This window comes from Sciurus carolinensis, chromosome 5 (genome assembly GCF_902686445.1).
Source record: "Sciurus carolinensis chromosome 5, mSciCar1.2, whole genome shotgun sequence".
Taxonomy (NCBI): Eukaryota; Metazoa; Chordata; class Mammalia; order Rodentia; family Sciuridae; genus Sciurus; species Sciurus carolinensis.
In genome coordinates, this window is record NC_062217.1 from 148,395,668 (window position 1) to 148,413,008 (window position 17,341).

At 40.5% G+C, this 17,341-nt stretch overlaps 1 protein-coding gene across 2 annotated transcripts in view; it reads left to right on the forward strand.

Annotated features, from left to right (window-relative positions):
- Window positions 1-17,341, forward strand: part of Abcc2 (ATP binding cassette subfamily C member 2) — a 60,736-nt gene that overhangs the window by 28,101 nt on the left and 15,294 nt on the right. For both annotated transcript variants that reach the window (XM_047554142.1, XM_047554143.1), the window contains exons 16-25: window positions 164-290; window positions 2,062-2,238; window positions 3,138-3,305; window positions 6,068-6,248; window positions 9,768-9,894; window positions 10,148-10,283; window positions 10,878-11,097; window positions 11,226-11,380; window positions 13,639-13,794; window positions 15,295-15,494. In XM_047554142.1, coding sequence (XP_047410098.1) covers window positions 164-290; window positions 2,062-2,238; window positions 3,138-3,305; window positions 6,068-6,248; window positions 9,768-9,894; window positions 10,148-10,283; window positions 10,878-11,097; window positions 11,226-11,380; window positions 13,639-13,794; window positions 15,295-15,494 — 1,647 coding nt within the window. The remainder of the gene's footprint in view (window positions 1-163; window positions 291-2,061; window positions 2,239-3,137; window positions 3,306-6,067; window positions 6,249-9,767; window positions 9,895-10,147; window positions 10,284-10,877; window positions 11,098-11,225; window positions 11,381-13,638; window positions 13,795-15,294; window positions 15,495-17,341) is intronic.

The following is a 17,341-nucleotide window of genomic DNA, read 5'->3' on the forward strand; positions in this document are numbered from 1 at the left end:
CCACCAGCATAACATAAAGTTTGGTTTCTCCCACTCTTTGAGTGCTGTTTGCCACTTCAAATGTGATTCCCACAATAATACCAGACTTGATGGAGAGTCAGAGTTTGAACTACTCTTGGCTACCAAGCCCTCATCTCTTTCAAAATCATTTTGCTTCTTTCAGTGTGAACCTGGACATTATGGAAGGCCAGTTGGTAGCTGTGGTGGGCACTGTGGGCTCTGGGAAATCTTCCTTGATGTCAGCCATGCTGGGAGAAATGGAGAATGTCCATGGGCACATCACCATCAAGGTGAGAGGGAATGCCAATGGAGAAGACTTCTGACTTTCAAATATGGGCCTTTCAGTTTCCTCACTGGGGAGAATACACTAGTAGGTGAGGCCTTGGACCCATCTGGTAGATTTGTGAACAATAGACTCTCTTCCCCATTCCAAGCTTATATAATCAGACTCTGGTTCTCAGAGTTTGCATTTTTAATGAGCTCCCCAGGTGATTCTCATATGCATAGGAAGAGTGTACACTATTCATTAGAGATGTCTTTCTTCAGAGTGTCAGCATGTCTGCTACAGTATCAACAGAAGCAATAGCAAGAGCAAAAGAGCAGGGGTCTGTAAAATCAGCACTGGCATCTGTACTCAACATCAACCCAACATTACAATTCACCTTGGGCGTCTCACCTCTTCCTTTGAGAACTAGATTTTGAGTACACTTGTTCCTAATTCAAACCTGTCATAGGGTGTTGACTCCTTCTTGTCATGATTTTTTTAACACAGGAAAATGTTTTCATGGCATTTTCATTGGTACTCTCAACTTCCTCAGGGAGCTAAATTTAGAGGAAATTAGAGGTGTTTCTGAATTATTAAGCCAGTCAGTAACTTGTACCAGAGTCAGGTCTATAGAACTTCAGGGGTTTTTCCCCTTAAGATCTTTGTATATTGCTAAATCTTTTTTAATTAATTAATTTTTGTGTGATGCCAGGGATGGAACTCAGGGCCTTGTGTGTGCTGGGCAATACTCAACCACTGAGCTACATCTCCAGACCTAAAGCTTTCTTTTCAATTATGAGAAAACTTGCCCTTGGTTGCTTTATATTGACCCACTTGGAAAATTTTAAGAAATATCTCTTCTTCCACGATATGCTGACATGGTTTCTTGATTTACCAATCTCTCGTGAGCTAAGTTGCAGTTTTAAAAATGCACTATACCAGAGATGACTGTACAGATTTAACTTTATCCCCCAATTCCTATGGAAAGCTTTTTATTGCTAACTCATAACAGTGTTTTAAAAATCTATTTGATCTTTTTAAATATGCATGACAATAGAGTTTATTTTGGCATATGGTACATCCATGAAGTATAACTTATTCTAATTAGGATCCTATTCTTATGGTTGTACATGATGTGGAATTACTCTGGTCATGTATTCATATACAAGGATAGGAAAGTTATGTCTAATTCATTCTACTGTCTTTCCTATCCCCCCTCCCTGCCCTTCATTCCCCTTTGTCTAATCCAATGAACTTCTATTCTTTCCCTCCCAACCCTCCCTTGTTGTGGGTTAGCATCCACATAACAGAGAGAACATTTGGCCTTTGGTTTGGGGGGACTAAGTTTTTTTTTTTTAAAACAAGGCTTCTGTTGGTCTTTATCTCTTTTTGGATATTACCTGCTTAGTGCACCGCCTGGTGTCTTAATTCTAACCTTTCAGTTTTTGCTTCGTAAAATGTCATCTATGGTACTCCCTGAAAGTAGGTCCAGTATACTCATTGAGTTGAACTAAAACACTGTTCTAGAAGCAGCATGTGCATTCATCTTCTGATTTTCAGGATTGTGACAAGAAAATGATAGTCTAGAAAAAGGAGGCTTAATGATGAATTGAGTCTTTCTCCCTGGTCAGTGTAATAAATACAAGCACATTCATAAACACCAGATGCTCAAGCAGTCTGACACATAGTTCTTGAAGTCTAAGTTCTATTTGCTCTCCCACTTCTGCCCATCTCATCCTTCAACCTTGCATTTCTGGAGGTACAACTATCACACTGTCTGATCCTTTCCTATCTAGGGTACCATAGCCTATGTCCCTCAGCAGTCCTGGATTCAGAATGGCACCATAAAGGACAACATCCTTTTTGGGTCAGAGTTCAATGAGAAGAAGTACCAGCAAGTTCTGGAGGCCTGTGCTCTCCTCCCAGACTTGGAAATATTGCCTGGAGGAGACATGGCTGAGATTGGAGAGAAGGTACTTGGACAACAAGGGACCTTGAAGGGTGAAGAAATATTCAAGAAAAAAAAATAAGGGTGATGGCAAAGTACATGAGTAACATAGCTGACTAGTATTGGTAGTCATGTGGAACAAACATCAGAAAATGTGTTTGTATTACCTGGCCGCAGAGATTTGTGTATTAACTCAGAATTTTTAAACTTTATACCTAGAAGCAAATGTTGGAATTCCACAACCTAAATAAAAGTTGATGAGGCAAAGGATTGAGAGACTGACCCAAGGTTTACCTATATTATTAAATACCTCGTGTTATTAGATGATTTTTTATAAAAATTTATTTTAAATGATGAAGTTATATTTTTAAATAACTTTATAGACATAGCATTAATTTATTTAAAAATTTCTGGTTCTTCATATTTGGAATGTTTTCATTCATTGTTCCATTACTAAAAATGAACCTTTGGGGATGCAAGGATCTGGAAATGCTAGAAGATTAGTGACAACTCTCGTGTGATTCTGCTTATTAATTCAGCATACATTTACTAAGCAAATATGCAAAAGGCATTATTTTAAGTGCTGGGATTACATCCAGGAACAAAATAGAGAAAACCTCTACTCTGGTATACCTCTAGATTCTCATGGAGTAGGAAAGCTACAAAATGTTAAATAAGTAAATTATCTGATAGAAAATGTAAATTGTGCATGCCTTTAACTATTGGACTGAAAATTATTTGAATCAAAATTATTTATTTGTATAAAGAAATGTAAGAATTTTATGCTCTTAATACTTTCTTGAGGCAAATTTTTTACTTTTGCCCCTCCTTATTAAACTCTGTGAAGTTGGGACTAGGGAATAATACTTAATAGTAATTATTTTCTCCTTCAGAAATTATTTTATTCTTTTTTGTTTTCTTCAGGGTATAAATCTCAGTGGTGGTCAGAAGCAGAGAGTCAGCCTGGCCAGAGCTACCTATCAAAATGCAGACATCTATATTCTAGATGACCCCCTGTCAGCTGTGGATGCGCATGTAGGAAAACACATTTTCAACAAGGTCTTGGGCCCCAATGGCCTGTTGAATGGCAAGGTGAGAAATTATTCAAGATGATGAAGACATAAGGACAAAGGAATGGGAATCACACGCATCTCCCAGGACAGTTACTGTCCTGAAGCAGATTTTCTTATTTACATGCTCCCTGGGCTCCTGAGGAAAGAGTGTAAGACTAGTCTCCTTATAGACTACCTCAAGAAGGTTTCCATGGTGAGATCATGGCTTATGCTGGAACTGGCTCTGGCCCTGAGCCTCTTAGGATGATTGGCTATAAGTACTATGGACCTGTGGTCATGATAAGACATATATTTGGTCTTTGTTCCTAGTTCCTAGCACAAAACTCCTAAAACCCTTGGAATTTTAAGAGTGCTAGGTGTGTCTTTTGTTATCCATAATGAGCCCCTTTTGATCACACCTGAGGTTATACTCATGAGATGACTTACGGTAGAGCCCCTCCATATCCTCAAGTATGGTTACCTGCGTGAACAAGTGATTTGGTTGGAACTTTCAGCCCTACCCACTGACCTCCAGGTGGGGTGGGGCATGGAGATTGGGTAATAAAAATCCATGAACAGTGAGATTGGGAGAACTTCCAAATTGGTGAACATATCAAGGTATTGGAGGGTGGGATGGATAGAGAGATCATGGAAAGCTCCACATCCCTCCTCCATAGCTTTCCCTGTGTATCTTTTCCATTGATTGTTCCTGAGGTGTATCCTTTACATGCTGACAAATGTTTAAGTAGTGTGTTCTGAGATCTGTGAACCTTTTTTAGAAAATTATAGAGGGGGTTATGGGAACCTCCAATTCATAGCCATTTGGTCAGAATTATGAGACTTGGTATCAACATCTGAAGTGGGGGGGCAATTTTGTGGAACTGAATCTTTAAACTGGGATTCTGTGCTAATTCCAGATAGTTAGTGTCAAAATTTAATTGAATTGTTGGACACCCAACTGGTGTCAGAGAACTGGTCAGTGACAGGAAAAAACCCAGATGACTCAACAATTTACTTGCCAGCAGTGGGGCACAGGTCATCCTGCAGGTTTTAAAAAGGCATTTTCCCTGGAACTTTTGCAGGATGTGAGAAGACTGTTTCTGGAAAAGATGACTAAACCTGAATGTAGAAACAAGACCTAATGCTTATTGAGTATTCCCTATGTCCCTGGCCTGTGCTGAGCATTTTAACTGCATGGTCTCATTTGAGTTTCACAATGTTCTTGTCATATAGTACAGATGAAGTGACTGGTGAAGGTCACTAGAACTGGTTGTGGGTGGAGACCAAGCATTCCTTACTATGGGAAAATTGGCGTGTGTATCCTGATGCTGTGAACTGAGTTGGAGGAGAGCTGACACAGCCCCTCTGCTGTTGAGAGCTTTTCCATTGTTGTTGGGCAAGGAGAGTATCACTATGTTTGGCCTATTCCCTTCACAATTTCTTGAATGCTACTCGACACAGGATGGCAGAGTTGATGAACCTGGACTGCTGTTCCCCTGAGGCCCTTTGCCTCTCTGTAGGATGTATGGGTCAGCAGGAACTCACTGTCTCTCCTTTTCTCCATCCTGGATTCTTTCCTTAAAGATTTCTTGATTTCATTCATTCATGAACTGAATGCCCACCTCATGCCAGATTTGTTTGCATGTATAGATGGAAAGATCTGGTCATTGTTCTCATGTAACTTACAATCCAATGGGGAGACATGAAGAAAAACAAACATTAATGTTACAAAACAAGAGTTGTTTTAATCGTGGTCTATACAGACTACAGTGGGAACATTGGAGGAATACCCAAATCTTGTCAGAGGAATCAGAAAAGCACCCAAGAATTGTCTTTGAGCTTAGACTTAAGGGATGAGCATCTCCTGGATATTGCAGATAAGAAGAATCTGGTCTTGATTGGGCTACAAAGTAGAGAACAAAGGTAGTGGGGTTAGGTTATCTCTCCAGAAACCCAGGGCATCTCCAGAGTCACTAATTCAGCCTTGTTACTCTTCGTGTCTTTCTTTCTCTGAGTGAAGTTCCTGTCTCAGTAGTCAATAGACAGGAATACACAGAATGCTGAGTTTCTAACACCAGGGAAGGTCTGGATCAAAAATAATTTCTTATCCCACAATGTCTCTAACTTTCTGAAAGAATCTGGACAGTTCTTTGTAGTGCAGCTAGTTAGTTGGTAAGTGAAAGGATAATAGGTGAAAAGGGGTAATTAGTTAGCCAGTTAATTAGTCTTATATGCATCAGTTATGATAGTCATTGATCTTAAGTGACTTTCCTAAGCTTAATCTTTTGCTATCTAGGGATGTGGAGGAAAATGCGTGTAGGGAAAACCTCATTGTCACTATAGGAAAATGTGTATGAGTACATCCACAACGATAGGAGTCTCATTTCACATATAGGTTCAGGTTTTAAGATGAGATGCTAGCTGGGCACAATGGCACATGCCTGTAATCACTGTGACTCGGGAGGCTGAGGCAGGAGGATCCGGAGTTCAAAGCCAGCCTCAGCAACGGCGAGGCACTAAGTAACTCAGTAAGACCCTGTCTCTAAATAAAATACAAAATAGGACTGGGGTTGTGGCTCAGTGGTCGAGCACCCCTGAGTTCAATCTCTGGTACCCCCCCAACCCCTGCAAAAAAAAAGATGGGATGCTGGGAAGGAAAGAGGCAAAATAAACCAAGAAGGCAGGACCACATTTTGATGCAAAGCCCCAGTGTGAATTGACATGTCTGTTTTTCCTTTTAAGAGTAATCCAGGAAGATGATAGACATAGGGTAGTCAGTACAACTTAATGTTATTTTTACAGACTCGACTCTTGGTTACACATAGCATTCACTTTCTTCCCCAAGTGGATCAGATTGTGGTTGTGGGAAATGGCACCATCTTGGAGAAAGGATCCTATAATGACTTGCTGGCCAAGAAAGGAGTGTTTGCTAAGAATCTGAAGACTTTTGTAAAACGTCCAGGTCCTGAAGGGGAGGTCACAGGTACGTAAGGAGGATTGGAACAGGATGGAACTTGGGGCCCCGGGTGGGAATGGTAAACCAATATCCACTTCCCAAATTGTTTAGTATACAATGGACTGCATTTGGAAGTGAATTACTCAGAGATGCAAACTGTGTTCTTCAGTGTTTTGGGTAAAGAAACAGACATTGAAATTCTGTGCCTGCGTCAAATGGGTGGCTCATCCTGTTAATCTATCTCTGACATGCAATCAAAGAACACTCTTTAAAACCTACAACTGAAGTTTTGGGTGAGTAACCCTTGTGAAAAGAACACCCATGGCACAAGGGTCTCTCTTTTAGGGATGCCATGCTTCTCTTGATTCAAGTGACAAACACCACTCCAACTACCTCAAATTCTTTAAAATCAGTTCCTGGACAACTTCATAAGTTGGTGGTAAATAGTCTGCTGTTAAACTCTTGGTAAGCTTTAACAAAGGGACCTTGATTAATAGACCAAATAACACTGGGTGTATGGACCATAAAAAATACTGTCAGTTATCTAGAATCATAGCGTACCATAGGAACAGACCCTAATATCACTGCCATTGGGTTCACTGATTAGCTCCTGTCAGTCATGGAGCCCTGTTTACTGGGATGCTTCCTGAAGACCTGCCAGCAGTAGTACTGTGCATAGTGCTAGTTACAGACTCAGGTAGTGGTTACCAGCACGTCAGGGTTGAGAAAGCAAGATCTGGAGGGGCGTTCCAGAAATCACTTGAATGAGGAAATAGCTACATAGCCTACAAATATGAGCGTATTTTGACTGTGAGGTCTGATCAATATGTGGTGATTTTATTTATTTATTTAAAAAATTTTTTTTAGTTGTAGATAATACCTTTATTTTATTTATTTATTTTTATGTGGTACTGGGGAGCAAACCCAGTGCCTCACCTGTGCTAGGTGAGTGATCTCCCATTGAGCCACAACCCCAGCCCAATGTGTGGTGCTTTTAAATCACCCTGGGGAGCACAAAAATCTGAAAAAAAGTCATAATCACAAATCTTGTAAACTTGGTGGGACAAGACGGGAACAAACAACAAGATGGTGTGGGTGACAGGGTTCAGGAGCCAGACCAGGAGAGTGGGGGCAAAGTTATCAGGAAGCAACAGAAAGGAAGGAGTCAAACTTCACATCAGTCTCTCCACGCTCCAGGAACTGGCTTGGAGAAAACCACGAGATCCTGCCTGGAGTGGAGAGTGAAGCTCCCAAGCCAAGGGCAGGGTCTAAGCCAGAAACCCCTGAATCATTGCTTAGTCAACCACATCACCACAACCTGGGCATTTTTCTGATGGTAATTCTAAATATTTTTTCTGATTTGCCTGGATCTGAGTTCCTGGATTCTTTTATAAACCCCCATGGGTAGGATGCCCCCCCTCTAGAAGAATACCCTCTTTAATATACAAAGTACAATTTACAAGACAACCCATCAAGACCTCATTCCAGTAAACCCTGTGAGACTGTTTCTGAGCAGTGATATAAGCCCCAAGCCTAACATGTTATTGTTCTGATTCTGAGACTTGGACTTGGTGGCCAGTTGAGTTATATTAATTTTGGTTCTGTGTTTTAGCTACCTAATTAGCCACTGTAACAAAGTATGACAGACTGGATGACTTAAACAAAATGGATGATTGCTCTGGGGATGTGTTCAGTGGTTAAGTGCCCCTGGATTCAATCCCCAGTACAGAGAGAGAGAGAGAGAAAAGAGAGAAAGAAATTATGTTCATACTTCTAGAGGCAGATGGGCATGATCAAGGTGTTGGCGGAATTTATTTCATCTTCTTTTTTAAAAAATATTTTAGATGTTGATTGACCTTTATTTTATTCATTTATTTATATGTGGTGCTGAGAATCGAACCCAGTGCATCACCCATGCTAGGCAAGTGCTCTACCACTGAGCCACAGACCAGCCCCAATTTGTCTTCTTTGTATGCTAGGGGAGGACCTGTTTGAAGCCTCTCCCCTAGTTTCTAGTAGTTGACTGGCAATCTTCATTGTAGTGGTGTTTGTTGTTGTTTCTCCGATTATTTGTTTAGTTTTCTGGACTAATTTTGTTAAATCTGTGTTCTTTGTCATATGTGGCCACTGAAATCTCTACTTGGCATAGTGATCATCTGGTGGTTAGACAAAGATTTCCTTAAATGCCTGGCACCAGTAAGTCTCATGGCCTTTGCTGAGAGGCTGTGTATATTGGGGCATGGCTTCAGCAATGCAACATTTACATCTCTGCCTTAGCCTTTGCTTCCTCAGTGAAGTGAGGGTCATCTAACAGCTAATGGGACTGATAATTTCATTATTATTTTTTGTGGTACTAGGAATTGAACCCAGAGGGTCTCTACCACTAAGATAGGGGCTTGCTAAGTTGCTGAGGCTGGCCTCAAACTTGGAATCCTCCTGTCTCTGCCTCCTGAGTTACTGGGATTACAGGCATGTACCACCATGCCCTGTTAATCTTTGCTTCCTGCTTGTTCCGAGCAACAAGATCAGTCTGAAGTGAGAGGCTAGGGCCCTCTGCAGTCTATTCTGAGCATATGCCTAGCTCTACAGGTGTGTGGCATCCTAGATTGCCAGGAATATAGCAGAGATATCAAAGTCCTCTATGGACATCTCATTCCCCAAATTTTCCATTTAAGTTTTTGATCAGCTTCTTATTTGCCTCAACTGTTCCCGTCACCTCAGGCAGCTGTGATGTTAAACAGTTGCTGTTGATTGTTTGAATTAGCTCTAAGGTCAAATAAAGACAAGTCTTGTGAATGGAGGTTTTTGGGGAATTCTAGACAAGTGAGGTAATGGTAATTCACCTCTGAATTTTTTTGAGGGGAGGGAGAGTTCTGAACCTACCCTATTTCGTTGAGTGCCTTGCTGGGCTGCTAGATTTTGCAGCTACCATAATATTATGGCTGTTGGCTTTCTAGGATAAAGCAGTTAAGGAGAGAAGAATGGAAATAGGACAAGTTAAACCACTGTAAGGTGGACAGTTCTCACCAAGACCCAGTCATTTAAAAAAAAAATGATCCTTTATTGTTACAACTCTTTTGTTAATTTCAGAGTTCTGAAAAAGTTGACTTTGACAATTTTTAAATAGTATTTTCATTGCTTTTATGGAGAAACAGATTTCCAGAGATCCTTATTCTACTATTTCCACTGATTTCCATGTTGTATTTTACATTTCATTTTATTTTTTCAGGGTATGCTTTTAAAAATCTTTTCAATTAATAAAAGTTTTTAAAATTCTTTGACCTTCAATATTAGCATTTCCAATTTATAATTATCTCTTTAGGCAATTCTGGGAATGGTGACTCTTCTGTCTGTCTACAACAATTCTTAAAACTTCTTTCCTGATCCAAAGGAATTTTTGTCTCTGGGGGTTTTCTTCTCCTATTGTAGCCTGTTTGTACATCTGGGATCCTGTGTTGATTCCAAGATCAGAGAAGGCTTCTCTCTCCTTATTCATAGGACTGTGAACACTGTGCCATTTCCCTAACCTCTAATGTGTCTCTCTAGTCAATGATGGTAGTGAAGAAGAAGAGGATGACATTGGGCTGATGGCTGGTCTGGAGGAACTCCCTGAGGAAGCAGCCTCCTTAACCATGAAGAGAGAGAACAGCCTTCGTCGAACGCTGAGCCGCAGGTACACCATTTATTCAGCTGGTAGCCTTCATCATTTCATGCTTCCACTTGATCTCTTTTTCTCTGTGGACTTTTCCTGAGAAGAGGGATGCCATGGGCACACCTTTGTTTCCTTGTATAAAGAGGTAGACTTGTGTTTATTTCCCACAGCCATCTGCTTCCATGCCAGCAGAGTGACTGTGACATCAGTTTGCATGAAGACCCTGAGGAAGTATCTACATGCTCAGAGGAGTCTCTCCCACTCTGTCTCTCAGCTCTAGGTCCAGTGGCCAGCACCTAAAATCTCTGAAAAACTCCTTGAAAACTCGGAATGTGAATGCCCTGAAGGGGAAGGAAGGAGTAGTACAAGGGCAAAAGCTAATTAAGAAGGAATTCATGGAAACTGGAAAGGTGAACACCACACCAAAAAAGTAACATGGGAGGTGACATAGGGCTTGGAATCTGAAAATTTTAAAAACCAGTTTAAACTCGATTACTTATCTACAGGAAAATATATTCTGTTCTTTTGTAATTCTTCAGATGCATTGTTAAAACAACATAGGCTGTAGACTTTCTATGAAGATAACATATTCCTTGTAAATATCCTCACCTGATCCTTCATGATGTTTGATTCCCATTCTGATATGTAGAGAACAACAAAACTGCTTTCAGATGCAGTTCTAGAAGCCAGGAAACTAACATATCAGACCCAGAGCACACAATTCAAATTAATGAGACTTAAATTCCAAATTATACCTGCTCCTCTTAATTGCCTCTAGATGTTCATTAATAATGAGATGGCTATTTGCCCTGCATGGTAGTTCACATTGGTCTATTATCCTGGCCCAGTACAGAGACGATGACTGCAGACTACCAAATTTCCCCAAGAGAATCCACTCCTCCTTGTGACTGTTGTTCTAGATAATTCCTCATGAAAAACAAACAAACAAATAAACAAACCAAAAACCATTAGGGCATCTACTAATATTGGTGGGGGCTTTGCAGGTGAAGTTCTCCAATTACTTGAAGTACTTACAAGCAATAGGATGGTGTTCAATATTCTGCATCATCTTTAGCTACGTACTGAATTCTGTAGCTGCTATTGGATCCAACCTCTGGCTCAGTGCTTGGACTAGTGACTCTCAAACCCTCAATGGCACTAACTATCCAACCTCTCAGAGGGACATGAGAATTGGGATCTATGCAGCTCTGGGATTTGCACAAGGTATGTCTGAGAGGTACCACAGCCCTGTACTTTACTTGTATTCAGGAAAACATTTTCCGTTATGTCCTGGGAATAAATCTTTAGGGATTCCCATGTATGGTGCTAACAAAATTTGGTTCCATTCCTAGGTATATGTATATTTGTAGGAGCTTTCTTGAGTGTGTATGGTTGCATACACGCATCAAAAATCTTGCACGAGCAATTGTTGAACAATATCCTTCGAGCACCCATGAGTTTTTTTGACACAACACCCATAGGCCGGATTGTGAACAGGTTTGCTGGTGTAAGTATCTCAAGGGCTATACAATGATGTGTTTATATACTGAGGATCTTTCTATTTCTAATAAGAAGGAATTCTTGTATGCCCCTAGGCAGTTATTTTGTCCTCTCAGCCTGCAAATATTTCTTGAGCATATCCCTGAGGTCCCAAAGACCTAGGGATACAGGGATACAGCTCTGGCCCTTCCATAGCTCACATCTAAAGAGGGAGACAGTCAATAACATAAAGGATTGTGATAGAATATGGTGAAACCAGTAACAACCGTGTGTACAGGTGTTCTGGGAGTACAAAGGAATGATGGAGAAATGAGGTAGTAGCTCAACCTGGATGACTGAGTGGGAAATGTCAGAAAAGGTGAGACTTGAGTTCAATCATAGAAGTGAACCAGGGAGCTGGCGAGGGTTGTTGAGGGGAGTAGAAGCACAGTAAGAAGAATTATTCTGCAGAGTGAAAAGCATAAGTAACAGCACTGTCATTGCCTGTGGCAGTGAATAAAAGTGACAGGAGGATCATCCTTTGCTTCATATCTGCTTCCATTCCTGAAACTTTCATCTTTGATGATTTAAGAACCAGGGAGTGAGGTCTGAATGTTGGACTAGAGCTATCTCTGTCTTAAGGAGGCTCTCAAACTTTTGTTTCCATCTATTGCAGATTCTGGAACCATTGGCATTCTTTCATTTATCCAACAATATTTACTGAATGTCTTTTATGGAGTCAAGTGCTGCACTAGGCACTCAATAAATGTTAAGATCATAGATGACTATGAACCATGATCCAGACCTAATTCACTGACTTTTTAAATGCATCTGAGTGAAAGTTTCAGGAATAGAGGCAGAATCTAGGCCATTCTGAATGATATTCAAGTATCATCAGCACAATTTTTTATTTCTCTACTTGAGAGTTTATTTTATAAAATGTCTGAGAAGCTATGAACCCCTTTTTTTGCTGGGCATTGAGCAGACACAGGAAGGGTAGATCATACCTTACAACCAGGTTCTGGAGACCCAGCAACCCCTTCAGAAGTGGGCAGGTAATTGGTCCCCATTTGTCACCTTCCTCTGGGGTAGAAATGTCATTGGAGACCACTCACATGGGCTCTCTTCTCTAAATGGAACCTAAGCAAGCAAACACTTTTGGATGGGAACATTTCTCATAGGATTTTGCACAGATTGCATAGTCTTCCCCATACCAAGGTTCTGGAAAAGAGAACGTGTGAGTGAGTTAGGTTATCCTTTGCGGATTGCTTTTGCATGAAAAAGGAAACCATCTTAATCATATAGTAAGTTTTGTAGGGGAGGTAACTCAAGCCTATAAAGGGGTATTTTGAGCTAGGGTTTTCTAGGATCAGTGGTTGAATACTTAAGAGGAGAAAGAGTGGAGAAAAGAAAGACGGGGAATCTGGGCTACGTAAGGATCAAAAGTGATCTGCATAGAACTGATAGCTGGTGAAGATTTCTTATTTTTTGCCAACTCTAGACATAGCTACATATTTGCATTCTGATATGACTTTGGGCAAGGTAGATTAGACTCAGGAGTTATTCCCAATTCAAAGCTCTCCTAGAAGACTTATTATCCTGACCCAATTTGGGAAACTCCAGAGATAATTTAGACTCACCTTAGTACTCACAGAATCAATATAATCCTCTAAGGAAGGTGGGCAAGGGCAACCTAAGATGTAAGTCAGGCTTCCTAGGTATGTTCCAAATCATCCATCCATCCACTAATTTTATCATTTTAAAATTTATTTTGCAAGGTTTGAAAGCAGTGTGGCATAAGGCCCCTCTAGGTTCCTTAGCTGAAACACTGGCTAGTCAGGGATCACATTCAATCCCTTTCCCCTTGAGGCTCTATGCTTGGCAGAGGAAACACCTTTCCAGTGTAGAATAGTACTTCAGTCAAGGGTGGGTGACAGGGTTTGTTAACTGGAGTTTCTCAACAGATGTTTACTGAATGCCAGCTCTGTTCTAGGTACTCAATAGAATCATGACCTGTATAAGGTTAGAACAGCTGAATTGGTTTGGTTATTAGAGAAGGATTATAATATTATAATAATAATATTATTATTATTATTATTATAATCATGAATAGCTTAATAAATTTGATGAATGATGAGTAATCTATTGCAAATGAATATCTTATAAAGATTAAATGAAGGAGTCTCCGGAAACCCAGAATTGAAACAGATTCTTCTCTGGAACAAAGAACATATAAAGTGTTCAAGAAATTCATTGGTTCACCAGCTGTCCTAAATGTATTCTTAGGATATTTCCACCATGGATGACACTCTCCCTCAGACCTTTCGCAGCTGGATTTTGTGCTTCCTGTCGATACTCAGCACCATCATCATGATCTGCATGGCTACCCCTGTCTTCACCATCATCGTCATTCCTCTTGGCATTATTTATGTGTCTATTCAGGTACATTTGGAAATGGGTAGGTCTGCCTTTCTCTCATAAAAGCCCAGAATCTTTTCTGAGAATCCTGTTTTGTTTGTGGCTAGTCACTTCTCTCCAGCATCTTTGCCATTTAGTCATGTATCTCTCTACTCAGGATCCCAATGGCTGCTGTCTGAAGCTCAGTTGTCAGCATCAACTGATACATTATGATTCATAGCACTTCACAACCTAACTACCCACCCCTAGTACCTTAAGTGGAATGAATTTATGTTTATATTCAAGACCACTTTGAGATTAGCTCTCTGGACAAATTCTTGCAGCTCCATAAGAACTCCATGATGGTTAGGAATTTCTAGAAGAACTGTGCCATGGCTGCTTCCTCTTTTGATTTTGGGTAGGCATCTTTACTTGGAGATGTCTGTCAGTAGGAGCTAGATCTCTTCATTTCAGGACGCTTCTAGTTTCACTGGGGTATCTCTGGATGATTTAGACTCAATTTCAACATATTTTTTGAGGGAACAGATAACTTAGGAGCCAAGCTTCACAGAAAAACTGGAAGGGGTTTTATGCCCATAATAGAAACTAATGAGGAGAGGGAAGCTGTGAGGAGAACTTTTGTCCCACCAGCTGCCTTTGTGATGGATTCTTAACCTAGGGCAAACCATTCTGAAGACCCTATAGTCTGGAGGTATATGACCTTGTGTTCTGTAGTAAGATGGCACCCCTTTGTGTCTAAGAGTTCCACAGGTACACCAGTATCTCCATAATAGTCTCCTGACTGCCCATAACAAATAAACAAATAAAAGGCAGGATTATTTGAGGAAACTTCCAGATATAACATTTTGCCTTCTAACTATCAAATACCCAGTTCTTCCTAGGTTTCAACAAATCCAGTAGCACTACTAACCCATTCCATCATTCCTTGCCCTTCAAACCATGGAGATTCTTTCTGCATCCTATTGTAACCAGTTCATTCTTACATCCTCAACATTCTGCATATTTCCAAAACTATTTTACCTTCACACACATTGAGGCATGATTTTGCTTACTCAACTGAATCTGCTCTTCAATTTTGCCCAAACCTTAGTATTCCTTTCTCTGGCCATTTCCTGTCCATTCCCACTTTAAACACCTTGGGTCCAAACCTCCTTTACAAAATCCTTTTGAAGACCATTTCTGTAACCAGTATAGAAACTTTCATTTGGATAACATATGCAGATGTCAGGGGAGGATATGGACAAGGTGCTCATCTCTTCTCATGTTGTTTCGCAAGTCAACCCCCTTAGGCTAAGGTGTAGTCTCCTCACTGGTATCTTCCTCTGTTTCCCACCAACTGCAGTCTTTCTACTACTGTCTTCCTTGGGCCTCTTTCCTTATTCTTCTAGCCAGAGATGCAGGTTCCCATCCTGTTCAGATGTGAACTGGTCTCCCCAGGGAAGAATGTTGGGTCATGTCCAGAAGGGAAGATGTAGGGGATGTGTGACAGGATCATGTGGTTGACTCTTCACTTTTTGTGTTCAGGTATTTTATGTGGCTACCTCCCGCCAACTGAGACGTCTGGACTCTGTCACCAGGTCCCCCATCTATTCTCATTTCAGTGAAACCGTCTTAGGTTTGCCTGTTATCCGTGCATTTGAGCACCAGAAGCGATTTAAAAAACAAAATGAGGTGGGGATCGACATCAACCAAAAATGTGTCTTTTCCTGGATTGTATCCAACAGGTGAGGCTTCCTTGGGTTATTTATCCAAATGTGTGCTTCGGAGCCCTGCATGTTAGTCATTAGCCATGCAAGGATAGACAAGCATGACCCGTGTGTAAAACTCATTTTGGTCACACACACCTGTCATGCTACGTTAAAAACAAATAAACAAACAAACAAACAAAAAAAACATGAGCTTTAGAACCAGAGACTGGGTCCCTAGGCCAGTTCTGCCATTTACCATGCTAAGTAAATTGCTTGACCTTGCTAAGGAAAATCTAAGTCCCTTTACTTTCACAATGGCAAGGACACAACTTGTCTTATAGAGTTGTGGTGGAAGTCAAATGATGTTTGTGAGCCTTTGGTAGCCCACATACAAGAGCTGGATAAACTGAACATTCTCTATTTGCTTCCTTGAGAGTAGATATTCTCCATAGGCATGATATTCTTTTTACAGTGGTGAAAGAATTGGGGTTGGAAAGAAGAGAGTTGAGAATTTTTAGGTAAATCTATTGACAACAGAAAACACATCCTGTCAGGCAAATCCCTGAGTGTGGTGAGCATCATCAGACCCTGGTAAGCAAGGGTATGTCCTTGAAGGAGAACAGTCTTGTCAGGAAGGAACAATTCTTGAGTAGATTCTAAAGTGCCTTGAGGTGTTAAAGCAGGTAAATGATGGTCAGTATATTTGGAACATTGGGAGGTCAGGAATTTGATCATAAAGATATTTGATTTCTCACAGGCTTTCCAAAAAGGAAAAGGAATATAAGTAAATCTTATTGGACCCCCATTGTGAAAGATGTACCATATTTATTTGTATACATGCTAGAATTATTAGTGCAAACTTGCATTTTGTTTGAGGAAGTCAAGTTTTATAAATCATGCCTATATATGTGTATCTATAGTTCTCTACAAGTCCCCCTATATCTCCCTGTTGTCAATTCACACTTTTTTTTATTGTAAACAAATGGGATACATGTTGTTTCTCTGTTTGTACATGGCGTAAAGGCATACCATTTGTGTAATCATAAATTTACATAGGATAATGTTGTTTGATTCATTCTGTTATTTTTTCCCTTCTCCCCCACCGCTCTCACCCCTCTTTTCCCTCTATACAGTCCTTCCTTCCTCCATTCTTGCCCCCCTCGCCAACCCTAACTCTAACCCTAACACTAACCCCTCCCACCCCCCATTATGTGTCATCATCCACTTATTAGCGATAGCATTCGTCCTTTGGTTTTTTGAGATTGGCTTATCTCACTTAGCATGATATTCTCCAATTCCATCCATTTGCCTGCAAATGCTATAATTTTATCATTCTTTATGGCTGAGTAATATTCCATTGTATATATATACCACAGTTTCTTTATCCATTCATCAATTGAAGGACATCTAGGTTGGTTCCACAATCTGGCTATTGTGAACTGAGCAGCTATGAACATTGATGTGGCTGTATCTCTGTAGTATGCTGATTTTAAGTCCTTTGGGTATAGGCCAAGGAGTGGGATAGCTGGGTCAAATGGTGGTTCCATTCCAAGTTTTCTAAGGAGGCTCCACTCTGCTTTCCAGAGTGGCTGCACTAATTTGCAGTCCCACCAGCAATGTATGAGTGTACCTTTCTCCCCACATCCTCGCCAACACCTGTTGTTGCTTGTATTCTTGTTAATCGCCATTCTAATTGGGGTGAGATGGAATCTTGGGGTGGTTTTGATTTGCATTTCTCTTATTACTAGAGATGTTGAACATTTTTCCATATGTTTGTTGTTTGCTTGTAGATTTTCTTCTGTGAAGTGTCTATTCATTTCCTTAGCCCTTTTGTCGATTGGATTATTTGCATTCTTGGTGTAGAGTTTTTTGAGTTCTTTATA